This window comes from Chrysemys picta, chromosome 11, assembly GCF_011386835.1.
Source record: "Chrysemys picta bellii isolate R12L10 chromosome 11, ASM1138683v2, whole genome shotgun sequence".
Taxonomy (NCBI): Eukaryota; Metazoa; Chordata; order Testudines; family Emydidae; genus Chrysemys; species Chrysemys picta.
Genome location: NC_088801.1, coordinates 3,103,384 through 3,116,561, shown reverse-complemented (window position 1 = coordinate 3,116,561; position 13,178 = coordinate 3,103,384). Strand labels below are relative to the sequence as shown.

At 62.3% G+C, this 13,178-nt stretch overlaps 1 protein-coding gene across 1 annotated transcript; it reads right to left on the bottom strand.

The window, feature by feature from the left end:
• Positions 1–3,417: 3,417 nt before the first annotated feature.
• AAMP (angio associated migratory cell protein) lies at positions 3,418–13,178 on the bottom strand. Its single transcript, XM_065561372.1, has 11 exons — positions 12,987–13,178; positions 11,086–11,241; positions 9,598–9,717; positions 9,111–9,250; positions 7,747–7,891; positions 7,363–7,446; positions 6,580–6,695; positions 5,710–5,804; positions 5,067–5,157; positions 4,353–4,507; positions 3,418–3,774 (listed from the first exon to the last, which is right to left on the bottom strand). Exons 1-11 carry the CDS (start codon positions 13,084–13,086, stop codon positions 3,699–3,701), a joined length of 1,278 nt encoding a protein of 425 aa, XP_065417444.1. The 5' UTR covers positions 13,087–13,178; the 3' UTR covers positions 3,418–3,698.

Below are 13,178 nucleotides of genomic sequence, written 5' to 3'. Positions count from 1 at the left end.
CTACACTACAAGAAGGATGTGGAAAAATTGGAAAGAGTCCAGCGGAGGGCAACAAAAATAATTAGGGGGCTGGAACACATGACTTATGAGGAGAGGCTGAGGGAACTGGGATTGTTTAGTCTGCAGAAGAGAAGAATGAGGGGGGATTTGATAGCTGCTTTCAACTACCTGAAGGGGGGTTCCAAAGAGGATGGATCTAGACTGTTCTCAGTGGTAGCAGATGACAGAACAAGGAGTAATGGTCTCAAGTTGCAGTGGGGGAGGTCTAGGATGGATATTAGGAAACACTATTTCACTAGGAGGGTGGTGACGCACTGGAATGGGTTCCCTAGGGAGGTGGTGGAATCTCCTTCCTTAGAGGTGTTTAAGGTCAGGCTTGACAAAGCCCTGGCTGGGATGATTTAGTTGGGGTTGGTCCTGCTTTGAGCAGGGACTTGGACTAGATACCTCCTGAGGTCCCTTCCAGCCCTGATATTCTATGATTCCGTGATTCTCTACGTTCTGCAGGTGTCCATGGCCAGGCCAGGGCATCCAGACTGCAAGTTGCCCGAAGCACAGCCTGCCCGTCCCCACCACACCCTTCCTTCCTGCCTGGGCTGAGATAAGTTTGCCTCAGTGTGCAACGGAACGTGCACAAGCGCATTACCAGACCCGGGCACACACCCCCCCCCGGCACCACGCCCGCCTCCAGAGATCAAAGCTGCGTAAAGGAGAGAGGGGACGTTAAAAGGGTGCAGGATAAATTAAGAAAATGCAACGGGCCGGGGGGCCCCAAGGAATCATCAGTTTGCATTTCGCTAGCATCTCTCCTCAGGAGATCCCAAAGCGCTTTAGCCAGCAGGTAGTTAAGGCCCACCGCCCTGTGTATTATCCCCCCTTTTATAGAGGGGGAAACCGAGGCACAGGGGGGCATGACTCACCCAGAAGTCACTGGCAGAGCTGGGAACAGACCCCAGGAATCTGAGTGTCCAGGACTCTGAAGGGGAGGAGGCAGCCGCAGGACAGCATCAGAAGCCCACGGGCTGCAGGCAGCGAGGGGGAACAGAGCCCTCATGAGCATAAAGCCCTGATGCCAAGACCCTCCCAACTCCCCAGAGCCAGCTTCTTGGGCTGGGCCAGGGCGGCAGGGAGGCTGCTATCCACCCCTCCCTGTACAGCCTCCAGGGGAACAGGCACCATCTGCCCTCTCTGGTTCCTGCATGGAGCGGGCCAGCAGGGACACCAGCGACGCTTGCCTGCCTTCTGGGGCAATGTGTGTGTGCGTGTGTGTGTGGGGGGGAAAATCACCTCCCTTCCAGGGTGGGGAGGAAAAGCCACCACAATGGCTGGGCCACACGGTCCCTTCTCCATCATCTTCACCTCCTCCAGGCTTGGCATTCTCCCCTTCTTCCCAGCAGATCGGCTCCCCTCCGGGCACAACCCCCCAGCCCTTGCTGGCCTGACTCCACAAGGGGTCCTCCCTCCCCCAGTGTTTGGTTTGGTTCCGGAAGTCCCTGCTGCCCCAGAGAGAAGCAATGGCCAAGAGACTCTCCCCCTTCCCCCAAAGCCATGCTGGGTGTGACCCTGACACTCAGCCAGCCCCACGTCTGCCCCCTTGGCCCTCGTCCTGCCAGCCCTCCTGCCACACAAGAGGAAGGACGGACCAGCGGCCAGGGAGCCTGCCTGGCACTCTGGAGAGCTGGGTTCAATTCCCCACTCTGCCCGGGTGACAGTGGCCACGTGACTGGACTGCAGTGCCTCAGCTCCCCTCTGTACAGTGGAGACAGCCCCAACCTATCTCAAGGGGATAAATACATTAGCAATCGTGCAGTGGTCACGGGGCCCCTGAGACGTACCTTGGACCCAGATACAGCAGGAGGGTTTCAGGGAGCCCCTTGGGGGCTGGCGCTGCTCTCCGGAGACCCACAAAGGTTTCTCTTTGCTACCTTCGAGGCTTTATTCTGATGCTTCCCTGCAACGGGCCTGGGATTCGAACCCTGGGGCCGGGATCGTCCAGAGGGGCTGTGACAAAGTTGGACTGTTCTTAATAAGAACAGGAGAACTTGTGGCACCTTAGAGACTAACACATTTATTAGAGCATAAACTTTCATGGACTACAGCCCACTTCTTCGGATGCAGTCGGCTGTAGTCCACGAAAGCTTATGCTCTAATAAATTTGTTAGTCTCTAAGGTGCCACAAGTACTCCTGTTCTTTTTGCGGATACAGACTAACAGGGCTGCTACTCTGAAAACTGTTCTTAATGTTTCTTCTGAATACTGTGTGGGTGCCTCAGTTTCCCCTATGCATTTCTTAAGTCTCTAAGTGGTGGGAAAAGGCCAGTGTGCATAAATCCCTGACACTCTGTCTCCCTGGCAACTAATGGCCAGGGCCCCTTCCCCCCCTGCAAGGAAATAGCTAAAGGTGAACAAAGTTCAGGTGACCTCCTGGCCTGGGAAAGAGACAAAGCCCAGAGAAGGAGGGGCTGGAGGAGTTTTCAGAGTTGGAGCTGGCTGGGGACTAGGAGTGAGGGCAGACGTGGGTGTCTGGCTCTCTGAACCCCATAATGGACCCGGCCGAGGGGTCCCGTTCACCACCGTACCTACAAGCTCTGTTTTAGACCGTGTTCCTGTCATCTAATAAACCTCTGTGTTACTGGCTGGCTGAGAGTCACGTCTGACTGCGAAGTGGGGGGTGCAGGACCCTCTGGCTTCCCCAGGACCCTGCCTGGGCGGACTCGCTGCGGGCAGCGCACGGAGGGGCATATGCTGAATGCTCCCAGGAGAGACCCAGGAGGTGAAGCCGTGTGAGCTTCTTGCCCTGAAGACAGTCTGCTCCGAGGGAGAGGAGGCTCCCCAAAGTCCTGACTGGCTTTGTGGGGAGCAGTTCCAGAGCATCGCCCGGGGACTCCATGACAGGGGGCTGAGCCCCAAACGACTGCCTTTCAGCGCGTGGCCGAGATCCCAGGGCTGCAGCGTGCCCAGAGAAGCTGGCTGACAGGCCCAAACCAAGTCCAGCATGGCAGCGGGCAGGAACCAACCGGCACGGCAGGGAGCCAGCGATTGGCACAGACAAGAGGGAGCCCGCTGGGGCCCCACAGAGAACTGCTGGGACACAGGGCCTTTGGAGGGGAGAGAAGACAGAGGATTCCCACAGCCAAGACAATTTAGGGGAATCAGTTCCCCATGGGGCACCCCCAGAGCTCCTTACCCCAGCCTCTCATCAGCACTTCCCAGGAGCAGCCACATGCAAGGAAGAGGGGGGCAGATCCGTTTCTCATTTCACCCCAGCTGCCCCCTCCCTGCAGCCCCATAGGATCCGCCCGTAGCCGCACCCAGCACATTCCCCCCTGGGGCTAGATCCCAAAGAAGGGTCTGGTGCAACTGGCGGGAGCCGCTCGGATGCCCTGGCTGACGCGGGAGACGTTGGAACAGACGGGATCCGGTACGTGAAATAATTTATATAATTAAAACATTTCATAGAAAACCCTGGGATTAGCCCTAAAACTAAACAGGGCGGAGATGGCCAAGCGATAGCTATGAACCACTTTATGCGAAAAGGATCGGGGTCCCCCGTGCAGTACGCGCCAGCCTCCCACCCCCCTCGAGTTCCAGCCGTGGATCGCTCCACCTCACTTTGCTGCTGGGTTTATTTCCCCCCCCATCCCACAATGCACTGCTCTCAGCTCCCACAACGCTCCGCTCCCCTCCAGGCGCCAATGCTAACGATCTGGGCGCTGAACGCAGAACACTTTGGCTTGGTGATCCCCGGACGTTGTCACCACTATGGACGCGTCCCTGGGAAAGAGACGGGAGATCGGGTTAGAGGGGACCGGGGGAAAAAGGGCAGAGCCCCCCAGCCGCCGCCCACCAGCCTTGGGTCTGGAAAGCGACAGAGAGACAGGCTATTCCAGTCTAGCCTTTGCTCCCCTCAGCTCTGCCAGTGCCCCTCAGTCCCAACCCACAGCGCACCCCTGCCTCCACCCTCCCAGTTCGGCCCATGCTCCCTTTCCTCCAGATCCGAGCTGTGCAGCTCAACTCTTCCACTTCCCGAACCACCCCAACCACTCAAGAGCATTTGCTGCCCCTTCCGAAGCCTCAAGCCTAACAAAGCCCCCTTCTTAATGCAACCCCCCCCCCCCCCCCGAGTCTGATCACATCCAGCGCCACCGTTCTCAAGCCGGCTGGGGCAGGACAGCTCACGCTTTCTGAGCGCAAAGCTCGCAACCTTTACGTACGTAGGAGCCAACTCCCCACCACCACCACACGCCAGCCTTGTGTCCACAGCCAGCCGAACGGGCACACGGAGCGGGGGCTGTGCCCGCTGCAGCGTGAGGGCCGCAGCACCGCAGGCAGAGCCCGCCGCGGCCACTCACTTGTTGACGGCGAAGTCCAGGATTTCGGCCGAATGGCCCCGATATTCGCTGATCATCTTCCCGGAGCGAGCGTCCCACAAGCGCACGGCCCCGTCCAGGCTGCAGGTGTAGACCACGGCCGAGCTGTCCTCCCACAGCAGCTGCACGATCCCCGACTGTGGGCACGGAAATCAGCGAGCGCACCGGCAGGCCGCCCGGGGCCACCTAGCGACCCCAACCCCCCCGCACAAGGGCACGGGGCTGGCTTGCCCAGTCTGGCGGCAGACGTGGGACCTCCACCCCACAAGGGACGCGGCGCCTGGCTAAGGGGCGGGCACGGGCAGCTGTCTTGACGCACTACAGGGATGTTAGGATCACTGGTCAGACCCCACAAACCCTGCTTTTCTGGCTGGGGGCTGGGACCCAGTCCAAGGCTAGGCCCAAGCCAAGGGGGCTCAGTGATGGTCCCTGGGCAGAGATGGCAGCAGTGTCTAGGGGTTAGCGACAGCCGTGATGGAGTGAGGATTTATATGGGGATCAGCCAGGAGCCATGCTAGGAGCTGCCTGCCCCTGCCCTGGGCCAGGGGGGCAGCCCCAGGCCCGCTGATTGGGAGAAGAGCACACCCTCCGAGCAGATCTGAGTGATCCCAGAGCTCTCTGGGGCAGCCCGGGGTCTCCAGGGGCCACAGCTCAGCGCCTCACCCCCAGAGCGCCACCTAGTGCCCGGTCCCTTACCTCGTGCTGACACCTCTGCCTCAGGCTTTGCGTGGAGATGTCGTAAATGGCCAAGGTCCCGTCCAGGTAGCCCACGGCTGCCAGCGGCATCCTGCCCCGGGAAGAGAGGGGGAGCGTGAGAGGCGGGGCACGGTGGCCCCCCGACCTCCCAGAGCAGCACCTCTTAGCCAGCGGGAGACAGAAGGAAGTCAAAGGAGGGAGGGAGGGGCTCTTAGGAGCAAAGGGGGGTGGATTTCGAAGGAACTGGCCCCCCTGCTTTGCTGGCCGAGCAGCCTGGGGGGAGAAGGAGGGGGGGGAGCGAGGCTTCTTCGGTCAGTCCCCGGCTTCAGAGCCACAGTCCCCAGCAAAACAGATAAGGTGACTCCTTGGATTTGTTACCAATAGGGATGGCGGGGTGGAGGAGGGGGAATCCAGGTTGGGGGTGGGGAGAACGGGCCCCAGCCTCCCCAGGACGTGAATGCCAAGCAGCACTGGGACCCTCACGGACCCCCACCCCCCCATGCCAAATCAGCACCTCTCTCTCCACCCACCCTCCCTCCCTCTCTTGATGCAGCTGCTGGGGTCTCCTCTGCCCACGGCTCTCCCCCAGCGCCCAGGCCCAGCCCCGGAGAATCAGCCTGTCGCCCACCCGGCCTGTACTCACACATTGCAGAAGCCCAGGGACTCGACCGAGTTGGATTCGGCCTCCCCCGCCGGAGGCTTTGAGGCTGCACTTTCCATCTTAAACACACAGACCACCTGGGCAGAGAGGAGACACCCCCCATCAGAGCCAGTTGGGCGGGGCCCTGGGAGCCAATCCAGCGTTCCCTCCCCCCCGGCAAAGGATGGGAGGGTTGGGATCCAACATGCCCCTGAAGGACTGGGGGATGGGCAGCTCTGAACCTGGGACCCACTGGATCCACTAGGTCCCTAGGAAAACTAACGCCAGTGGGGATCCAACCTGGGACCTCAAAGCAGGAGGCTCTGCTGCCCGAGCTAAGACACCCAGGGCACCTGGAGATGGCTGAGCCTGCCACAGCCTCAGCCAAGCCCGTTACTCTGCGGGCACCACCCCCGCCCCAGAGTGGGGGCCCTGCAAACCCAGCCCAGGCCACCCCCCTTCCCCAGGAACCGCGGAGGGGTCCCCAGCAGCACCCAGAGACAAGAGCCCGACGGGGCCAGGAGAGCAAGAGATCCCGCCCGCCGCCTCCAGCCACTGGCAGCCCTGAACGCCAGGAACCGCGAGGACAGTGCGGTGCCTTGGCCTAGAGCCCTCTCTGCTGGCAGATCCACGCCACTGCAGGTACTACCCGGAGCAGGCGGGCGCAGAGATCAGTGGTCCGACGGAGGCTGAGTGAGACCAGGCCGGGGCAGACCAGCCCGCTCTCCCAGAGCTGCGGGGCTGTGAAGTCAGAGCAGGCTGTTAACCCAGCCCCTTCCCCAGCTTCGGCCTTCGAGCAGCAAACCTCCCAGGCCTGCCTGCTCAGGGCCCCGCGGGCCACCACCCAGCCCCAGGGCAGTGCGAGGGCCTCACCTTGCCGGTGGCGGAGTTCACCAGCTTGGCGTGACAATCCACGGACCCGGTCATGACCAGGCTGCCATCTTTATTGCTAGTCACGCACGTCAAGGGGCCCTGATGCCCGTCCTGACCTGAGGAAAGGTCACAGCCAACGGGAGGTCAGACACGGCCTGGGAGATCTCAGAGCCCAACGCACAGCAGCTGTCCCACCAGTTCACGCCAGCTCCGCTGATGCCCCCCAATCCTGACCAACAGCCTCCCCAGGCCCCCTCCTGCTGCGAGGAGCCAGGCCCCCTCCTGCCAGCACACAGGTCTGCCAACGCCCCTCAATCCTGACCAACCGCCTCCCCGGGCCCTGCTGTGAGGAGCCGGCCCCCTCCCGCCAGCACGCAGGTCTGCCAACACCCCTCAATCCTGACCAACGGCCTCCCCGGGCCCCGCTGTGAGGAGCTGGGCCCCCTCCCGGCAGCACGCAGGTCTGCCAACGCCCCTCAGCTGAGGGAGCCAACGCGCCAAGTTCTGCAGAGACCCGCCCTGGACTAGACTCTGGTGCATCGGAACCACTCTCCCTGTACGGACGGACTGCCCCAGTCTCTGAGGAGACAGCCCCACGCCCCTCTGATGGGCATTACCTGAGTCCAAGGACAGGGGCCGGTGGACCCAGCCATCCCCCACCCCGCCCCGTGTTCCTTTGGTGCAGACCCTTGGAAAACAGAGACGCTTATAGGAACCCAAAGCCACGCCAGCGCTCTGCCCTTCCTAGCTCCCAACGGACAGGGGGAATTAACCCTTCCGTACCTTTAAGAACGTGGAGCGAGCTACCCTGCTTCAGGTCCCAGATCCGCACCGTCCCGTCTTCATAGCCAACCACCGCTCTCTTCCCTGGACGGAGAGAAGCACAAGAGCCGCTTATGAGACCCTTTCCCCCATCCCCGCCCCATCCTTCCCACTCCCAGGCTGCCCCCTGCATGCCAAGGGACCCAGGCCCCTTTCCCGGGGGCAAAATCCACGCAGGGCTCGGTGACTCCTGCCCTGACGGCTCCTGCTGGCCGAGGGACTGGCGGAGACGGATTAGCCGGGGGGGAAGGGGGTGCCCAGAGAGAGTCAGTGGCTGTGCCGTAACGACTGGCAGGGCTGCGCCACGGCCCTGTTTCCCTTCCCCGCCCTCTCCTCGCCTCTCACCGTCAGGAAGGACCCTGCCGCAGGTGGCCGGGCAGCTCGGCCCCTGGAAGGTCTTGCACTCGCCGCTGGGAATCTTCCACATCCAGGAGTTCCCATCAGCTGTGCCCGCCAGCAGGACGTGGGCCTGAGGGTGCCACTCCATCCACTGGGGAAAGAGGGAGACAGACGGGGGGGGGGGGGGGGGAGGATGCTGAAGAGCAGAGAACAGTCGGGCCTGGGGGAGGCCTGGCTCAGCCACAAGAGGGTCCACCAGTGGGGCCCACAGAAGGGAATCCAGGCTGGACACTTGGGCTCCCTCTAGAGCTGGCTCCATTCCACCTCCCCTGCCGGCGGGCACACAAGCAGGGAGAGGTGTGCAGTCACCCCCAGGGACGCTGCCCCACTATCCAGAGAAGTAAGAGGTTCAAGGCCAAACTTTGGGCAGCATGGCCTAGTGATCAGAGCACAGGACTTCTCTCCAGGCTCTCCCTCTGACTGGGTGACCTTACACCAGTCACTGCCCCTCCATGACTCAGTTTCCCCCTGCTGTACATGCACTTTCAGCTCTTTGGATGAACTACACAATACACCGCGAGTTGCAAGCGCCCAACTCCCTACCTAAAGGGGCATGATCAAGACAGAAGCAGCATTCGGGATACAATCGGCCTCACCAGCGTCAGTTACACCAGCTAACTAGAAATGATTTCAAAATCCAGTTCGCTTCTCCCCACGAACTGGGCCTGGTCTACACTACAGAATTTGACTGGTAAAATCTGCCTAATTTCAGCACAACTTCACAAGTCCACACAAAGTTTTGAGTCCTGTTGGTAACAGCCGGACTTCCCCTTGGTGAAATGAAGAAGAGGAAGAAGAACCACACAAGGGAGGACGTGTTCTCTGATCTTTTCATCCAAGGTTCACATACGGGAGGAAAGACCAGGAGCTACATAGAGAAATCCACCCATCCTGCCACTCCTGAGACAACCAACAGATGCTACAAAGCTTTCTGCAGCAAAACGCCCCGAGGCTTCCAACCCATCAGCCACTGCACCGCCCGGACTATTCTATGTTCCCAGGGCCTGCCCCATACACCCCCTCCCCCTCCGGCCAAGAAGCCACCATAGCATGCTGCATCGTCCTTTCCAGTGGAAAAAAAAAATCAGGAGATCTGTTCAGCCTGGGAGACAGGAACTAGACTTGTCAGTTTCACTTCCTGGAGAAAGTTCCCAGGCACCAGCCTGTGGGCTCCTGACAATCCAGGCTGAGGTTCTAGGCGGTCTCTTAAAAAAGGAACCCCCCCCCCCCCCCCCGGCCCCTCGCTTTTTCCCTGGAGTGGGGTCTGGGCTCCGGATTCCATTAGCGACGCCCCTTTAATTCCCTCTCACCTCCAAGTCACCCACTTCGAACGACCAGATCTCTTCCTTCGTGTCCACCTGCCACACTTTGAGCAGTCCGCTCATGTCCCCCGTGGCCACAAACTTGGAGTCGTGGCTGAAACCTGCGCAGGTGACGGAGTCCTTGTGACCTGAAGAGACAGCAATGGGGAAGCAGGGGATAGCGATTTAGCCAGCCTTGGTTAGCTGCTGCGGTTAAGACCGATAACGTCAAGCCAAGCACTGAAGATTATCCACAGCAGAAGGTTGGCTCCAGCAGTTGCTGGCCATTAGATTTATCTGTACGGCTCGTCAACCCTAAAGAGACCAGCTCTCTCTCTTTTCCATCCACCACGACAATGCAGCTCTCTCTGGGGTGGAACACAGCAGCTGTTTAACACCGCACAGTAACACCCCCAAAGGGAGCACGCCACAACCACCAGGAACCGAAGCAGAACATCCCATATGCCAGAGAACGGTCCAACTCAGCGCACCTCACCTGAGCATTCAAACAGGCGTTCACCATCGCTCAGACGCCATACGAAGGCCTTGTCGTCCTCCCCGCCGGTCACTGCCAGGGTGTTGGTTGTGGGATCGAGGCTCACGCAGAAAACGGAGGCTTCACGGGACAGAATAGCGTCAATAACTATCACCGACCGAACGAACGTGGAATGCCGGCCGACTTCCCAACTCAAGCGCAGACAGGCTCGGTTACAGATCGGGTGCATTCCATGCCCATTAACCCCCAAGATGCAGGACAGGCGCTGGTCGATTGGGGTGTAGATGGTGTTAGACAAACGTGGCTACACCAGCATGGGCCACGGCGCAAGGCAAGGGAGGGGCTGACCTAGCAGGCTAGGAGCAGGGATACAGGCTAGATGGTGGCTGTCTCAGGTGCTGATTGGTCGCTTTGGCTTTTGGCGAGCGGCGCGGCAGCACTTTGGTCCAGGATTGCCCCGCCCTTCTGCGAGCTCCCACCTGTCAGTCGGTCGGTCCCCAGCCTTGATGGAGAAGCGCCTGCTCCTATGATCAGCCAGCAGCTAGTCCAGGGGTGGGCAAACTTTTTGGCCCGAGGGCCTCATCGGGGTTCCAAACCTGTATGGAGGGCTGGGTAGGGAAGGCTGTGCCTCCCCAAACCCTAACCGCCCCGTCCCACTTCCCGCCCCCTGACTGCCAACCCAGTCCGAACCCCCGACCCATCCAATCCCCCCTACTATTTGTCCCCTGACTGCCCCCTTGGGACCCCATCCCCTAACAACCCCCGCTGCTCCCTGACTGCCACGACCCCCATCCACACGACAGCCCCCCTGGAACCCCACCCCCCAAAGCCCCTTTCGGGATGAGACCCTGCAAACGTGGGCGGGGGACTCAGGAGGAGCCGGGGCAGCCGCGCAGCCGGGGAGAAGCGGCGGTTTCCCCTTCAAAGCGCCGCTTCACTCCGGCCGGCTGCGCGTCCGCCCGGTGCCCCTCCCGAGTCCTCCGCCCGCACCGCCCGCATGCTCCCCTGAGGCTGCAGGTGAGCCTCCCTCCCTGCTCTCCCCTGCCCTCGCAGTGCAGCCCCCTCCCGCGCTGGCGGCGCGTCGAGGCTGTGGGGGAGGGGGGACAGCCTCCCCGGACGGGAGCTCAAGGGCCGGGCAGGACAGGCCCGCGGGCTAGATGTTGCCCACGGGCCATAGTTTGCCCACCTCTGAGCTAGTCACTGGGCAGCAATTGAAGACTCGGTCCCTCCAGGGGGAAGTCCCAGGAATATCTTGTCTGAACACATGGGCCAGGGGCCAAGCCAGCTCTTGGAGGGAACTCAGCTGACCAAGGCCTGCCCCATTTTCCCTGAGGGGGTGCAGAGATCACCCCTCAACCTGGTAGGGCCGACCCACCCGGCAAGATCCCCCCCAGCCCACGCGTAGCTGGAGCGTCAGTGAACATCAGGACAGGAGACAATACAGGTGCATTGGCACTACAGCGACGCCCATCCCTGCGCCCAGCTTACCCGAGTGCTCAGAGAACGTGACCTCGCTGTCATCCTGGGCCTCCATGCCATCCTCCACCCCCTCGTCTTCCTCCTCCGTCTCCCAGGCCTGCTCCTCAACCCCTTCGACAGCCTCCTCGTCAAAATCCACATCGTCCATCTCATTGGCCAGGTCATCTGCGGGGGCAAAGCCGGGGAACGTAAGCACCGGAGGTGGGGGGGGGGTCTCATTCTGCCCCCCTTCTACCCCAGCTCACGCACATTGCTCGCAGAAAGGGCCAGATGAGAAGATTTCCCTGGGAGGCAGGGGCTGGTGTAAGCAGAGTCCGGTTCCACCGGGCAGAGGCCTCCCTCAGTTCCCCTGCCTCCCTGCTGGACAGTAGGGTTTTCAGTACCAAGCCGCATCCATTCACTGTGGCCCTCTGAACAGAGCGGACGCCCAGGAGGAGTCAGGGGCCTGGGCCTCGTTGCGAATGCTACTACTGGGGCCCTCTAGGCCCTAGTCACTAGTGACCGGAAGTCCCCCGTTCCCCACAGCAAGCCAGTGGCCTGCATGTCACGAGCTGATCTCAGTCCACTCGATGCAGGACAAACATCCACGCCATAAAACCCAGCATCGTCGCAGCTGGGCCCCGGGTTGGCAGCTTCAGCAAAGAGGCCAAGGACAGAACAGGCAACAGAGCCCGATCTCCCCTCTGGGCCCCTGGGAGAGGGCGCCCCACAAGCCATTCTGCAGGGGGTGTCCTGCTGCTGCTGCTCGTCGTGTCCTGCTGCAGTGCAGGCAAGGGACAGAGGGTTCAAGCTGCTCCCGTGTGACCCTCCAGCAGCAGGAGAAGGAGCCGCTCCAGGGATGGACAGGCAGGATCCGCTCGGGCAGCAGAGCTAGGGGAAGGGGCCGCGTTGCAGACGGGCCAGCAGCGGGCCCAAGACTCCCCACTGCTCCCACTCCCAGCTCCCCTGATCTGACGTGGGCGGTGGGAAGAGACTCAGGGGCGAGGGGCACCCACAGCAGCCCCCCAACCTGGGACAGGGCCACCCAGGGCCCTCCGCAGAGTTGCCACCCTCCCCAAGTCCCCTAGGGCAGGGACCTACCCCTCCCTCCGATCCCCTTCACAGCCGCCATCCCCCAGGCTCCCAACTCCCCTAGGGCAGCACCCCTATTTCCCCTGCAGAGCCGCCACCCCCCAGGTCCCCAACTCCTCTAGGGTAGGGTCCCACCCCTCCGATTCCCCTTCAGAGTCACCACCCCCCAGGCTCCCAACTCCCCTAGGGCAGGGCCCCCCAGGCTCCCGACTCCCCTAGGGCAGGGCCCCACTCCCCCCAGGCTCCCAACTCCCCTAGGGCAGGGGCCCCAGGCTCCCAACTCCCCTAGGGCAGGGGCCCCACCCCCCAGGCTCCCAACTCCCCTAGGGCAGGGGCCCCACCCCCCAGGCTCCCAACTCCCCTAGGGCAGGGGCCCCCAGGCTCCCAACTCCCCTAGGGCAGGGGCCCCCAGGCTCCCAACTCCCCTAGGGCAGTTCCCCCCTGTTCTCCCTGCAGAGCCGCCACCCCCCAGGCTCCCAACACCCCTAGGGCAGGGCCCCACCCCCCAGGCTCCCAACACCCCTAGGGCAGGGCCCCACCCCCCAAGCTCCCAACTCCCCTAGGGCAGGGCCCCCAGGCTCCCAACTCCCCTAGGGCAGGGCCCCACCCCCCAGGCTCCCAACTCCCCTAGGGCAGGGGCCCCCAGGCTCCCAACTCCCCTAGGGCAGTTCCCCCCTGTTCTCCCTGCAGAGCCGCCACCCCCCAGGCTCCCAACACCCCTAGGGCAGGGCCCCACCCCCCAAGCTCCCAACTCCCCTAGGGCAGGGCCCCCAGGCTCCCAACTCCCCTAGGGCAGGGCGGACCCCGCAGGGAGCGGCCCGGCCCCACCCCCCGCTCACCGGGGCCTGGCGGGCCCAGCTCCACCACCTCGATGATCTCCTCGTCCCCGTGGAAGAGCAACGCGCCCGCGGCGCCGCCCTCCCCGCTCCCGGGCTCCATGCCGGGCTAGCTGCGGGCTGCGCTCGGCCTCGGGGCGCCCCGTCCGTCCGCGCCGCCACCAAGCCTGCTACACGGGGCAGGGGGCGTGCCCG